Raw genomic sequence first — 16,381 nt, forward strand, 5'->3', positions numbered from 1 at the left:
CGTTTTGGGGGACTCACACGCTATATGGGGTGTCCCCTTTTAACCCTTTTAAACTTACTGTATGGGGGATAATAGCAAATTGAAATAAAGTTCAAATTCGATTCAAATCGTATCAAATATGAGAAAAACTCATGTGATGAAGAGAGAGGCAAGCGAAACTCAGTATAATTTCAGATTTGGTGTAAATATACGACATTATATGATTCATAATTAATGTTAGAATAATCTCTTGTCATCGTGTTGCAGATAAAATAAAATCGTAATATTTCCATTGGATACTGTGTTAATGAAGCATGTTCAACATTTAATTCACTTAGTGAAATGATCCACAGATCAGCCAGGTGGGTAATTTTTTTATCGTCAATATCCGTCTGTAACCAACAGTACCAATATTAATCATAACAGTAGTTCCGTAATACCATTATTACATACTTCATACTTCAATGTATATACTATCAAGTAAAAGGAAAACATAAACATAGAACAAGCCAATTAGCTACATTATATTATAGACCCCCCCCCCTACAAAAGAATACACATGATGGAAATAACAACTGCGATACAGCAAATATGGCAAAATACTACAGAGGAAGATAATCACAATTCAAGTGTGAATTAGAGGTTTTAAACGTTGATATTAATATCATCCCTAAACTCATCTAGATTGCGCTTATAATAAATCAAATTTAACAAATTGAATTATGATTATTGTGATGAATGGAAGACACACATTATGACAATAAACCTACGTGTAGGATATAATAGTTTAGAATCACACTTGATTTATATCTTGATAGTATATTGGTGTCAAACTTTTCTAATTCAAGCTTCAGTGAAGCACAAAGAAGATAAACAATGCTACATATACAGGTTTTGGTAAACCTCATAACTTGGCGTAAATGATTTGTCTTCTCAGCAAATCTTTCTTTATGTCAGCAACACTCAGCGAACCTGTGTTCGACAAGGAGATAAATCATAAAATGAAAAAGTATGGAGTAAACAATGTCGTGTAAAGTCCAAAAGTTCAACAATCTGGAACGATTTCACGGGCCTCAAGTGTATTAATGGTCCGATATCAGCACTGCTTTATATCCTACGCAACTCTTGTAACTGAGTGTTAAATCTGTATTCTTTATAGTACATGTATTTGGTTTTACCAGCATTTCGGAATGGTGAATATGTTTATTAAGAATTTGCCGACTAAATGAATAGATTATTTCACAATTTTGATTTCATGTCATACAGCGATAAGGAGTAGGCGTATGGCAGAAAACTGGTGATGAAAACAAGTAACAATAAAGCAAGGCAGTGTCGAAATCGATTAAACACACTTTGACCTTTCAATATTCTTGATTACTTTATAATCTTTACAATCAAATATACTGTATAACTATTTCATGATTAACACACTCTGTACTCTTACCTGTCAATGCCATGGCTACGCTAAATTCAATCATCAGAATTTCCAGCATTTTGCAGACGCCCGCTGAGCCCTATAATAAAACGGAATGACAAAGATAATTTTCTTTCGAAACATAATTTTAGTAAGAAACATCATCAAACTCAAATGCAAGATTAATAATGATTTACATGCAGGACGTGGCTAGAAGAGTGTGTATGGTTGGGACAGGAATTTATGTAACATCATTTTTATATATATATCCCATTTATGAATAAGACGAGAAAATTAAGAGAGGGAGTGAGAAAGAGAGAGAGAGAGAGAGAACGATTTTTTTTTTCCTTTCTTCTTCTTCTCTAGGGAGTAGTTTTCTGGAGATGCTAGTTGCATATGAGTGATTGTCCTAGGGGTAGTTGTCCCAGGGAGTATTTATTCGGGAGGTATTATCCGGGGGTACCATTGTCATAGAGGGTATCTGTCCTAATCTGGCGTCGAAATGACACTTACATCATAGTTGAGAGCCCAGAGAGCTGGTCGACCTATGAAGACGGCTCGTGCTCCTAGCGCTAGTGCTTTAAGGATATCAGTTCCCGATCGAACACCACCATCGAAGAAGACTTCTATACCAGAACCTCGGATTGCACTGGCTACCTCATCTAGAACATCGATCTGAACGGTCACAGAGTTTGGGGCATTTGTTTCATTAGTGAAAATTGTTTCTTTCAATATCCGAAGGCACCGGGACTCAACAGGTCGGGAAAGATGGTGAAATCAAATATGATCAAAATTTACTGAAGATCCGTCACTAACAAAATCAAACATGTCATTTTATTGTCATATCATTTAATAAAATTAAAACAGAAGACTAAAATTAGTGTTGTTCCAATAATTCAACGCAACATTTGCACAGTTTTTTTGTATTCGCTTTTTCCAAAAGATTTTCTCACAAAGATTATACTAAGGCCTCAAAAATCGCTGACGCCGTCCTACTTTGTCCTGCTTGTTTGTAACTTTAAAGGTATTATTGAACAGTTAAAGGTGAAGTCCACCCTGACAGAAAAAATGGTTTTAATAGAAGCAGGAAAATTAGAGAAAAAAATCAGTGAAAATTTGAGAAAAAACGGACGACAAATAAGAAAGTTATGAATCATTGAAAAATCATGAAAATCTTGGAATCTTTGAGACATATTGGCAATGCGGTCAGAAATGGTGATGACATCTCTTCGCAATTCACCACTGATCTGAATGACAAAATGACCCAAAATCTCAATTTCGCTTAATGTTAAAGGAATAGTAGATCTATCTTATATGGGGAGCATGAAAGAACATGTTATCCGTGATATATGATCGAGATAGGCATGAAGAAAATATATCTTTTGATCAAAATGGAATTTTAATGAAATTTCTTGCATTCACCAAAGTTGAAATTGTGAGGCTGCTGAGGCAGTGACATCATATTTAGAGACCGTGTTGCCAATTTGAATCATAGATTTGAAGTATTTCGTGAAAACTTTTGGATTAAAAAAATCCATAACTTTCTTATATATTGTCCGATTTTTATCAGACCTTCACTGATCTATTCTTCACATTTTCTCTTTGTATTAAAACAAACTTATTATTTTTTTAACAAAAAAGGATGTGAAATATATAAGTATGGAAAGTCTAAAGCTAAAGAAGACAAGTAAGAAGAAGAAGCAGAAGAAATAATTGTTGTGACTTTACCGATGCAGGGACACCGTCTAATTGTCTTCCTCCATGATTAGACACCACTACACCAGCTACTCCACGAGATACAGCTTCTCGGGCATCAGCCGCTAGAGTGGGGAAAGGTCGAGGTTGTAACGTAACTCACCAATATTTATTGTCATCACTAGAGCCTTTAAAGAAAGGGGGGTGAGAGTTATTGGATAAACTTGAAACAACCCCGCCTAAAGGGTTCGTAATAATACCTCAGTAACACAGACCAAACCGGCGCGAGATCGAACACACCGAACAATCTTGACGAATAACCAAGAATTGGTCGGCGTGGTGGTGTGCTTGAGTTATAAACAACCAATAAAAAATGTCCTCTGATTTTCGAATATGGAGATAAGGTGTACTCGACTTCTGCAGTTAGAGAAAAAAGGTCGACAAAAAAAAATCAAGCAATCCAATAAAAGTGAAAGTGACCATTCAAAAAAAGAACACACTTAAGGTTTCCACAGCAGATGATCAGGCTCAAATATTTTTCTTCAAATTGTCTAAATATTACACGTCCGCTTACGCAACCAGGTTGTAGGACGCGTGGTATCTTTCAGTTAGGGAGATGTGCCATTTTAAAGCGATTATATAAAACATTGTAACTGATAAATTTAAGTAAAAACATAGTGCATTGATAGTATAGTATTAATGACTGCTTTGAGAGAAATAGTTGTTTTATTACGCTCAAGGGAAGGTTAGAATTGTGCTATTCCCCGAGGCTTGCCGAGGGGAATAGCCCAATTGTAACCTTCCCGAGAGCGTATGAAAACAACTATTTCTCGAATATTAAAGCAGTCATTAATACTTTTATATGCCGAAAAAAAATAGACTAAAAAATAAAAAATAAAAAATACTTTTTTTTGTGGTCGAAGATGAGATTCGAACTCTTGCGTACACAAGGTGATGTGTCTAAAGTCAGCGCCTCAGACCTCTCGGCCATCGCGTGTTGTTAACATGTATGGCAGTTTTGTACAATATATACATTAAAATGGATTGAAACCGGCTTCGCGTGTGATGAATGCTTCGCAAAAGCTCCATATACGGACTCTTCTTTTACTTTTGCAATGCATATTGGCACGAACTTAGATCAAGATCTATCGGCAGATGTTGTTTTTTTGTTTTTGGAAGTTTATTTTCGTCTTCATGTCAACAATGCAAGATAAAATTGTCGGTAAGATCGATCGAGATTCAATTGTATTGAAATTACCGACCAATCCTTCGCACACTTACGGCATCCTCCATCGCTCAAACCATTTTTTAACATGTAAACCTATGGGGTAACCATGGAGGCTGACCAACTTTTTTTAATAACCATGGTTATTAAAAATATTGAAATGTTTTATGCATGGTTACCGAGAATTTTACAGGAACAGTTGAAGTTTATGAATGCAATTCGACCAATCAGATGGCTGGATTTCTTAAGTGAGGTATATAATAACTTTTATTTCATTCTATTAAGACCTGGAGTTTTCATGTTGATGATTGTGAATGTTGGCTACTTGTATATTAGTCCTCGGAGAGGTTCGACTCAGATTTCAATACACAATCATACCAGTAAGAATGCCTTTGATGACAATTGGTAGTGAGGAGATGCTTCTGATCCATCCTATGTCGTCCCAGCTGACGGTATCATCGATCTGAGTGTTCACATACTCCGGAAAATTGTCGTTGTTGGTCCCATCCTCAATCTGCAACTGTAGGGGAAAGCTCTGTAACCTGCAATGAATTCAAGTTCAATTCAGAATATAATCATAAACTAGGGTTTCGGCATTTGATATTGCTTTGATTGAAATCACTTTATCAAAAAGGATCGTCATTGTAGCGTTACTTAAAAAGCACATAGCCAAACCCGAACATTATATAATACAGGATATGACATTTATAAGAAATTGATGTTTTATCCGATTCATCAAAGTCTAGTGTAAAAAAAGTCGAATTTTCAGAATCATAAAAACCGGAATCAACTAACAAAAGACGAGAAATATATTTGTTATGAAAAGAGAGTCAGGAAAAGACAGTTGGTGTTTTTCTCGACCTGAGTAAGGCATTCGATTCAATTGATTACTCAATATTGTTACATAAATTAAGTTATTACGGTATTAGAGGACTACCTTATTCATGGTTTAAAAGTTATTTACATAATCGAACTCAAGTTGTGTCTTACAACAATGTCATTTCAGATTCTTCTAATATTTCATTTGGTGTTCCTCAAGGATCGATTCTAGGTCCTTTGTTATTTCTATTGTTTATCAACGACCTCCCAAATTGTTCTAAAATATTAAAATTTATATTGTTTGCTGATGACACCAATATCTTATACTCAACAGATGATCATTTATCATTGTCAACTAACTTAAATAACGAACTACTAAAGGTCTCTAAATGGTTTAATGCCAATAAACTTACATTAAATATAAATAAATCAAATTATATGTTATTTTATACTGTGAAACAGAAACAAAAGTATAGTACTTTGCAAAACTTAGTTGTGAAACTCAATAATTCATCAATTGAACGTGTATATTGTACAAAATTTCTGGGTGTTTACATTGATCATGATTTATCATGGAAGACTCACATCTCTTATGTCAGAAAGAAGTTATCACAGAATATCGGTGTCATCAGCAAATTATGCCATATCCTACCAAAATGCATTCTTATCACATTGTATAATACTTTAGTCCTGCCCTACTTATCATACTCTAATGTTGTATGGGCTAATACATATTCTTCCAAATTGGAAGCCATTTTTATATTACAAAAGAGATTTGTTAGAATTGCCTCATCATCTTCATACTTGGCACATACTAAACCCTTATTCATAAAGTTAAGCATACTGAACATTTATAAATTAAATAATTATTTTAATGCAATACTACTTTTTAAACACAAGCTTGGTTTATTACACAATAATTTATGCATTATGTTAACTTTAAACTGTTCAGTTCATAATTATAATACTCGAAACAAAATGAATTATTATTTATCTGCTATTACAAAACAATATGAATTACACTCTTTTAGACACAAAGCTCCTTCTGTATGGAATTCCTTACCGTCAGACATTACTTCTATTAATAGCCTGAACTCATTTAAAAGAAAGCTTAAATTATATCTTATTTCTAATAATCTTACATCATAAAAACACTCAATTACTCCACAATGCAAATTTGTTTAGGGTTGTGCGGTCTACATGTATGTTTTTATTTTTGCTTATGTTCTACTTTGATTTGTTTTGTTTTGTTATTTTTTGTTATTGTTTATTCAAATACCATTTATCATTTGTATGATTCCTATACTGGTTTTTTTTCTGGTGGCTGTCCAGACAAACCCTCTAGGGTTTTTATACAGCAACCTAATTCCTATTTGTTTGTTTTTACTGTCAATATTGTACTATGTTAATCATATTTATGTAAAAGTAATATTTTGATGTCACCGTTTTTTTTTTTTTTTACTATGGAATTAAATAAATACTGAACTGAACTGAACTGAACTGAGATCACGGAAGATAAGAGCTTAATCCGGGTCTATGGTGAGGAACAAGAACACTCAAATATAACATCCTAGATGGACTAGCATGCATCTTGAGTTTAATGACGTGTTAACTGGCTCTCATGTTGTACAAGTAAACAAAAATCCTGGCGTATTCGTTCGTACCTGAATTTTGACGGCAGAGCAAATTCGTTCCTCAACGCCCTGAGTCTTCTTCCCAATACAGGCGTATCACCAGAAATGAATATGGCTCTGTAGCCCGCCCTCTCCGCTCGTTCAATGATTTTCCGGGTGATTGACCGGTCCCTGAAGATATGAACGTGAAACCAGCGCAGACCATTGCCTGATGCTTCTGCCACTTCCTCTATTGTGCTGGTTGTCCAAGCACTCAGGACCATGCCGGTTCCCATGGCAGTGGCGGCTATATGCAGGTTTTAATAACAACAGGAATTATATATACATAGGCGCCGGAAGTGGGGGGGGGGGTGGCAGGGGGCACTTGCACCCCCCCCCCCCCAACCACAAAATAACATAATAAATAAGTGACCTGCCAATGTCACAAATGAGGTATCAAAGTATGCTCATCTGACCGTAATTAAATTCCTAAAACCCCAGAGCTTATGGGGGCTCCGCCCGGACCACCCCACCAAGGGCCCTTAGACGGTCCCCTGGATGCTCATCTGACCGAAATTAAATACCTAGAACCCCTGAGCTTCTGGGGGTTCTGCCCCCTGGACCCCCACGAAGGGCCCTAAGGCGGGCCCCTGGATGCTCATCTGACCGTAATTAAATACCTAAAACCACTTAGCTTCCGGACCACATCAATTGCCTTAAATAGGGCCCCTAGATTCTCATCTAACCGTAATTAATACCCAAAACCCCTGTGCTTCCGGGAGCTCCGCCCCCTGGACTCTCCGCCAATTAGTGACCTAACAGTGTCACAAATAAGGTATCTAAATATGCTTATCTGACAGTAATTTAATGCCTAAACACCCTGAGCTTCCGGGGACGTTTTTGCTCATTACGCCACTGCCCCTGGAAGGTGAGCCCCCCTGGAACGTTTGCCCCCCCCCCCCAATCCCACACAGCTTCCGGCGCACCTGTATTATGTTTTCCGGAAATAGCTGAACGATGGCTAGGTCTGATATTTAAGATCTAGTGATTCACTGGAGCTTGATCGTCTTATATATAGCTTCACGTGAAGGCTGTTAACTTTCATATTACGATCTCATATTTTTTGTCAAGGTCAAAGGTCAAATGAAAAGGAAATGTCTTTTTTAATACTTTAAACGAGTTATTTCAATTTAATGTTTGAAAAGTATGAATTCACTTACGTGCATAATGATACAACGGTTTTATTTCTGCTTACTTTTCTGTTACTACAACTTCTTGGAAATCTTCAACCCCATAAACCTTTTTATGAGCCTAAAAATTTGGATTAAGTTAGCCTATGGTCAGGAGCTCCAAGAGTCGAGCTCTAAATGAAAATCGATTGGGTTTATGATGATTTTTGCTATTCTCTTAATTACAGAAATCAGGGTAACTTTAGATCAAGGAGAACGAAAATCGACGCAACTAAAATCAGTGGACTTACTTAACTCACTAATGCCAGTGGCACATGAGGCGTCTTTTCGCTAATCGATCCAAGCACCAGTAATACAAAAATGCACCGTTTATTCTTGTTTTTCATTGACATTTTGTCCGACATTTTGTTAGATGTAACTTTCACATAACCACCAAAGACCGTACCTATCGCTGACGAAGCCCTATTATACATCATTCAAATGACGCATCGTAAGCAACGGATATAGGTTTAAAGGTTTCAACATAGACTGTTACAGCTTACCAGCTCTCACCCAGTGTCGTAGCTCGAGCTAGTCCATTCATTGAGGGGCACTGGGAACGATGGGGGGGGGGGGGTGGCAGCAGTCTTAGGCTACTGATTGGGGGAGGCGCATTCTTTTGTCATCCTTTACCCATTTTCCGTTTCACACTAACTCTCTTTACGTCCCCCCTCCCCCACACTTAATGGACAGGGGGGGGGGGTGGTGCAAGTTTAACCGTGCCCATTGTAGCTACGTCACTATTCTTACCCTTTGCCATAGCCATCTCTCCCTCTGGATGTGCCATCATCTGCATGGCTGTAGGAGCGATGCCAATCGGGAAAGGTACCTTCTGTCCAAGGATGGTGGTGGAGATATCACGTGATGATACATCTCGTAGAATGCAGGACTGTAAACGGATTCTGTGACCATGGTGCAATCAAAAATAAGGGATGAAAATAATGACGATAATGACGGCGACGATGGTCACGATGAAACGATGGTCATGATTTGTTTTCTTCTCTTTGCCGCGAGGATAATTGATTATATATACATGGTTACATTCAAAGATACTATACTACAAATCAAATTAAAATAATCACAAAAACATTATTATTGTCATAACAAAGCAATTGAATCATAATTGACATAACAATTATACTGATAGTTTTGTTTCCCTCTCTTTTTGTTTTCTTCTTTTGTTTTCTTTTCTTAAATAACACCTAACAGTTCTTTTGGTGGTAATGATAGTAACAATGAAGGGAGGTGTATTACGATGATAATGGTCGTGACGATGGTCATGTCGATGATGATGGAAACAATGATGATGATATTGATGATGATCACGATGTAGATCGCTGTAACATTATCACAGTAACTAAGGGTATGACGTTCATTACGATGAAGAGAATATTTGTGACAAAATCGATGAGAAGGAGGGACAGGATGAGGAGTAGAAGTGATGATGTGGTTGTGGTGGTAGTAACGATAGAATGTTGATATCTTCACATCAGTCCATTTGAAGATAATAAAAAGTCCATCCTCGCTCGAATTCTCTCACACGCAACATTTAGAAACAGGATGATTTTAGGCAGTCGATTGCCTGAATGCCTCCATATTATTATGTGAGTGCCCCAATATCCTTCTATTTGACAGCGAAGGTAATTATCTGGTAATTATCCAGGGGGTAATTGTATAGCACCATTCATGTACATTCCTCGGCGTTGATTACAATATATATATATATATATATATATATTTTCAAAACCATATTAAAATGGTCATTTCGGGGCTCGCTCGCAAAATGTACAACCAAATATGTCCACATGACTGTGTATAGTGACAAGTGCCAGAGTGATGCAAAGTGAATTTCTGTGATCAATTGGGATTGAGACGACCCGAATATTTTTTCTTCTTAAAAGGGAAACGTGACTTAAAAAAATGGTTGAAAAGCAATAATCTAGTAGTCAAAAGACGGGTGCCCCCCCCCTCCCTGACTGAGCCCACACTACGCCACTAGCTCCAATCAGTCGTCATTTTGCAGTCTCTTTTCTCTTATGTACATAGCTCCGATTAATATCAATTCTGTATAAGACGAGGCCCAGAAAAGTCCAAAAATTGTTGTGTTAGGACATCATGGGCAAATATTGATCTAAACGCACGTTTAAACATGCAGTGACGATACACATACAAAAGCCTATTCGGGTAAACAGCACTATCCTTTAGGTAGATGAAGAAAAAACATGGGAGTATCACGCTGCAATAAAACTACAGTCATACGACCCGACATACTTATATTCCCCGTATATTCCTCGTCTGCAATAAGATAAACGACCATTCTACGATTGACAGGGCAAGGTAGGATAGGTGCGTATTCAGGGGGTGGGACGGTGGGGCGGTCGACCCCCCCCCCCCCCCAAAAAAAAAAAAAACAACAAACAAACAAATAAAAAAAACATCAAAGCTTCCGCGCTTCGCCAGGGAGGAAAGAAAAACTGAATTCAGACAAGGATTATGAATCGAGAACGTTACAAAGAATCGTCTTTTTTCTCTAATAATTTAATGAAACCCTGAACCAACCCCCTAGGGAGCGCGCTTCGCACGCTTTGTGTGCTCAATACCCCCCCCCCCCCCTAAAATAAAATCCTAGCTACGCGCTTGGGTAGAGACAATTTTAGTATTAGGCTAATATTAACACACCTACTGTCTGGGCTTGCATACTGTTTCACGAAACTGTCATAAGTACAAATTAGTCGACATCTTATTGAAACACGTTTTAGATTCATTTAACACACGCATTTTTTAGGGCGCGTTCATGCTTGATTTTGAAGGCAGAATGAGCGATTTGTAACGCTCATCGTAAACGCTCATCGTAATCGCAGTTCCACGGTGCACTGTTAATGCTCACTTCTTCAGGCAATTCTCCTTGGGTGGCCTTCAGCTGGATTCGCAAACCTGGGTGCGCATGCTACGTAGACCCACTAGAGGTCAGTGCGTTGACCCCATTTAAACGCGTTTACAAATTGTAAACGCATTTACGATCGGCGATCGTGATCGCCGTTTTTCGGTGATTCTACAAAAGTGAGCATGAACGCAATCGTGTTTTAAACTAAACGCGTAACAGATGCCTGATTCTGGCCGTCAAAATCAAGCATGAACGCGCCCAATTTATGAGTTGTCGGCGAACCTAAACGGTGTGCAAGCCTAGGCAGTATGCGTGTCTATGGCTGCGTTCATGCTTAAATTTTGAAGGCAGAATGAGCGATCTGAAACGCTCATCGTAAACGCTCATCGTGATCGCAGTTCCACGATGCACTGTTCATGCTTACTTCTCTGGCTCCCCCAGGCAATTCTCAGTGTGTGGCCTTAATTGGTCTTCCAGCTGAATTCGCAAACCTTCACTGTGCATGCTACGTAGACCCACTAGAGGTCAGTGCGTTGACCCCATTTAAACGCGTTTACAAATTGTAAACGCATCTTTTTGTGAGTTTACGATCGGCGATCGTGATCGCCGTTTTTCGGTGATTCTACAAAAGTGAGCATGAACGCAAGCGTGTTTTAAACTAAACGCGTAACAGATGCCTGATTCTGGCCGTCAAAATCAAGCATGAACGCAGCCTATGTTTAACGTTCTTTACCATTTGCTCTCTAGCGTATATCCTTGATACTTTATTTACAATCTTATTGATAATTGTATGATGGAAATGAATATTTTTATTCGTAGACCTTTCCATGACAAATTTGGGGTATCAAATTGATAGAGCAATAATAATAATGATTATGATAATCTGGATTCATGAAGTAACAGCTATATGCAACAGTGCAGATTTGCCTGTATATAATAGCTGGTGTAATAGCGTAGGTATATAGATCTAGGTATTGTGTTAATAACAGATGTTTCAAGCTAGGTTGAAATCACAGATACCGAATATATACATTTAGCTCACGGCGTATGACTAATTTTCAAAATCAATACGTACGAAAATGTGTCGAGCCTCTACACATAATGCTCTGTGCCAGTAGCGTACGCAGGATTTTTTCAAGGGGGGGGGGGGGGGGTTAACATTTTGAAATCGGGCCGGAAATTTCGCAACGACTCAGCCAGCCGCTGAATAAGCAGGGGGGGGGGGGGGGGGGTGGTGGTAAGAGGACTTTTTTTTTTTTTTTGTTCTCGAAATTTGAAAATTTGAAATTTTCTTCGTGGGGGGGGGGGTAAGGTCACCTTTTTTAGGTCAGCCATTGGCATAATATATATATACTTTTTTTTTTTTTCTTTTTTCTTTTTTTTAATTTAAAAAAAAAGGGGGGGGGTCCTCAAAAATACACACATAGAAAAATATCAAAAGGGGGATCCAACCCCCCCCCCCCCCCCCCCCTGCGTACGCGCCTGCTCTGTAGCATCTAGTTCTGTAAGAGGGGTGCCATTTGGGGTGATCAGATCTGCGTTCTTAAACTAGTGTACAGAAAAGAAAATGAATAGAAGAGTAAAGCCGTGAAACGCTGCCCAGAAGGGTGGGTGCAATTGTTCACCAAGCTCCATGCAATTCAAGGAAGATAGTTCAACAAAATTTTATACAATTCAATTTGAAGAAAATTATAGTTTCAATGAAGGAAGTGGCTAGCTGATTTAATCATGTTCTTGAGGTTAAGCAGGTGAATTTATGAATATATATCGCACTTACTGGGTCTTAATACTTTCCAGTCTGAACGATTAAAACAGATCTACATTAATAATGACCATGAGTGTCCATTTACCGTTTGAAAGCCTCTTGATTGTCTCTCACACTCTGTTCAGTGTCTGACCCTCCTGCATAGTAATCAAAGACATCTCTGGGCATGTTCGTCTTGGCATATTCCTCAAAGTCCCTTAAACATACCACATTTGGCTTGCATTGTGGATGACGAGTCGACTCACTTCCCTCTTCTGTTTTCTTCTGGCATGGCGGCAATCTACATACCACATTGTCCGGATCTCGAATCGTATTTGAATCCATGGTAATTACTGCACTTATTTGTAATCTACGCAGAAGTCTGCTTATAGTTATAGCTCTCTCTACACAGTCATGCAGATGTGAAAATGGATTGACATTAACCTTTTGATCAAACACGTTCGTCAATACGAACAAATAGTCTCCCATTGAACTTGCTACAGATGAGTTTACCGAAGGTCTACCATGTGTGCGCGAACTGAATGGTTGGCCGTTGGACTGTGTTGTTCAGGCTCAGCTACACCACAGCCTAGTTGTTTTGACTGCTAGTGTGCATGTGCGGCTCAAGTGTGCGGTTCAAGTGCAAGCCGCGAATCACACGAGTTTATTTTTGTAATGAAATTATTTTTGCAATGACATATTGGATATATAAATGCAGGGGAAAGTCCGTAATATAATCTTTGGTGACTTTCAAATAGAACTGTTGGAATTTTGCAGGGAGGGCAGGTAAACGCTTACATTAAAGTGGGAACATTATAAGTGAATTATTGTAGCCTCGTTTAAACTTTATTATTCATTTTTATTATTATTATTATTCTGTCGCTCAAATTTGGGGTATTCTCAGTAATCAACTGACTCATATCATGTCCAGTGCAAGTCTGTCTTTTGTAGGCTGCCATCCAGCATCATATTGAACATATTCTGGCAAAGTATATTCAAATGAAATACATCATAAACCAACAGCAAAATAGAATTTAAGAGTAAAGCAGGGCTCCCACTTAGCCGAGTTGGAACCTCGAGTTGTGGCGAGCTGGCGCGATCTTATGGCAAGCCGTTTTATATTAATTGATATCAATAAATCAATTCTTGTTATCAAGAAATAATTTTATGTTGTAAAGCAATGAGAAGAGAACAAAGGAACATACCAGGTGAAATGGAAGACTTGGTGGCCCGAATTCACAAAGCAAGGTTTGAGCTCAGACCAAGGTTTAAGCTCAAATCTCCAAGTTTGTTTCGCCAAACCTCCTTTTGTTCTTTACAAACCAGGTTTGTAAAACCGCGTAAAACGCGTCATAAAAAATTATGACGTACGAAAACCAAGGTTTGTCGACAAACCTCCTTTGTGAATTCGAGCCCTTATGTATAAAGAGTAGATGAATGGAGGAAGGAATTAATTGGGTCAAGTAAATGAATAAGCAAATGATGTGAAATGAATATGTATAGAGAGAAGAGACTTAATAGTAATTGTAACAAATACAAGTATAGAATGAGTTTAATTTTAACTCTTAATGTATAGTTTGTATAATATGCCAATTCTGTTTATAAAATTTTCATTTGTTCATTTATTTCCATCATATAAAAACAATAGGCCATTAAAATATTATACATTTAACAAAAATACATGCAATCATACAAATTCATTCAAATATAATACATGTGAGAAGTTAACCAACAATTCATTTATTATCAAAGAGACCAAATTTACCAGTCGAAAATGAGAAAAAGAGAAAAAGGGGAATATATTTTGGTAATGTGGTACTGTAAATCTATATCAAAGCGTGAAAAGTTACATGATTTGAGCAGAATTCACATTGCTTGTTGATAACATAATTATTGCTACTCAAGTAAGAATAAAGAAGTTTGTGCATACACTTTTCAAGTACTTTTGACAGAGAAGGTAAAATTGAAATAGGGCTGTAATTTTTTTAAGTATGACGATCATCTTTTTTTATAAACAGGAATAATTCTGGCAATCTTAACTTTATCTGGAACAATCGCAGGAGCCAAGGATCGATTGAAAATATGTGTTACTGGTTTAAAATGAGAGAGCCAATAGAATCAAACCCACATGAGCTGGTATTTTTCAGTTTTTTTTGCAATTTTCAATAATTCACTTTCATTTATAGATGTTAGATATAAGGAAACAGCACTAGGATTTGTCAGATAATCTTTAAAATCAGAGGATACATAACTATATTCTTTGAGCAATGAAGTAATTGCTGTGGTACATTAATAATTTAATGAAATGATTGTTAAATTCTTTTGCAATTTGTTGTGGATCATTGACACATTTATCATCATGTATAAAATACTTAGGAAGAGAGAACTTGTTGATTTTCTCAGTAAATTATTAAAAGCAGACCAAGTGCCCTAAACATTAGTATGCATACATGTATTCTTCAATTTGTTAGAATAATACAATTTTTTAGCATGCCGTAAAATTTGGTTCATTTTGTTCCTAAAGGTCTTGTATTTATTTTCAAGATCATTCAAACACCTTTTGTGAAGCTTGTTTTTTTCTTCTAATAATATAAAAGTTCTGGCGTAATCCATGGTGTATGGATATGTGGTTTCTTTAATTTACGTTTAATATATATCGTAAGTGTTTATCGAATGCATTAAGGAACATTTATAAAAAATAAGTCATATACGATTCATTCACATCAGAGCAACGATATATTGAGGACCAATATGTATCATGCAGTTCTGAAATCAATGCATTAATGCTATCATTTGTCATTTTGAGGGATAATATTTGAGTATTTAATACTTTATTTACATTACATTCAATTTGAGAAAGATGAAACCTAGGCAGGTGGCCAGAAATGTCCACACACAAAATGTCACTATCAACTGTAGAATTTATCAAATTGGTAAATATATCATCAATTAAGGAAGCAGTACTGACAGTATTTCGAGTAGGATTGGCAGCATCAGAACTACTTAAATGTTTAAGGATATCAATATTAAAATCCCCAGTAATGTATAAGTTAGAATGTTCACTTTAGAGCTTACAAAACATAATCATACTTTCAAGAAATCATTAATATTACCACTTGGCTTTCTGTATATATATAACATCAACTGTAGTTTTGTGTTACAATTATTTATGATATCAATTAACATGATAATATATATAAAATCATTCATCTCATTCTCATTAATAATAAAATAATAATATGACAAATTTATATAGCGCTTGTGACAAAAGTTTCAAAGCGCTGTACATGTACACAAATCAAAATTACTTCAAACAAAAATCAATATTACTAATGGAATTAACATTACTCAAATTACCAAGAAAACAAAATATTACCTACATAACTTAACCAATTATCATTACGTAAATTAACAAGAAAATCAAATATTTCTAACATAACTTAACAAACTGACATTACATAAATTACCAAGAAGATTAAACATTAATAACATTACTAACGAAATTAACAAAACATGTAAATTCCTTGGAAATTAACACATTATATCAGTAATAGCAATAATTTGAAAAGACATAATGAAGGCATGGTAATATTTATTCGAACTTATTTTAGAGTTATTTGGGTTGCTTTTGGAATAGATGAGTTTTTAGATTCTTTTTGAAAATGTCAATGGTGGGTGAGTCCTGGATATGGGCGGGGAGAGTGTTCCAAAGAGTGGGGGCACAGACTGAGAAGGCCCTGTCACCATAGCGGTTGTGGGTGCGAGGACCAAGTGCGAGC

General features: G+C 36.8%; 1 protein-coding gene across 1 annotated transcript; it reads right to left on the minus strand.

The window, feature by feature from the left end:
- Positions 1–55: 55 nt before the first annotated feature.
- LOC585244 (hydroxyacid oxidase 1) lies at positions 56–13,184 on the minus strand. The gene is made up of 8 exons (XM_011670282.2): positions 12,709–13,184; positions 8,725–8,876; positions 6,797–7,052; positions 4,692–4,855; positions 3,122–3,213; positions 1,907–2,068; positions 1,424–1,493; positions 56–951 (listed from the first exon to the last, which is right to left on the minus strand). Exons 1-8 carry the CDS (start codon positions 13,089–13,091, stop codon positions 884–886), a joined length of 1,347 nt encoding a protein of 448 aa, XP_011668584.2. The 5' UTR covers positions 13,092–13,184; the 3' UTR covers positions 56–883.
- Between the last annotated feature and the right edge of the window lie 3,197 nt (positions 13,185–16,381).

Source organism: Strongylocentrotus purpuratus, unplaced genomic scaffold (assembly GCF_000002235.5).
Source record: "Strongylocentrotus purpuratus isolate Spur 01 unplaced genomic scaffold, Spur_5.0 spur5_scaffold_5, whole genome shotgun sequence".
Lineage (NCBI taxonomy): Eukaryota > Metazoa > Echinodermata > Echinoidea > Camarodonta > Strongylocentrotidae > Strongylocentrotus > Strongylocentrotus purpuratus.

What these genes read in the sequence shown, in the direction of transcription:
- LOC585244 (XM_011670282.2), bottom strand. Translation starts at nt 13,091, where the DNA reads ATGGGAGACTATTTGTTCGTATTGACGAACGTGTTTGATCAAAAGGTT. An exon ending in TAGACGGTGTCCCTGCATCG is followed by an intron (nt 2,069 to 3,121) that starts GTAAAGTCACAA and finishes GTGACCGTTCAG; the next exon opens with ATCGATGTTCTAGATGAGGT. An exon ending in TCTGGGCTCTCAACTATGAT is followed by an intron (nt 1,494 to 1,906) that starts GTAAGTGTCATT and finishes GTTTTATTATAG; the next exon opens with GGCTCAGCGGGCGTCTGCAA.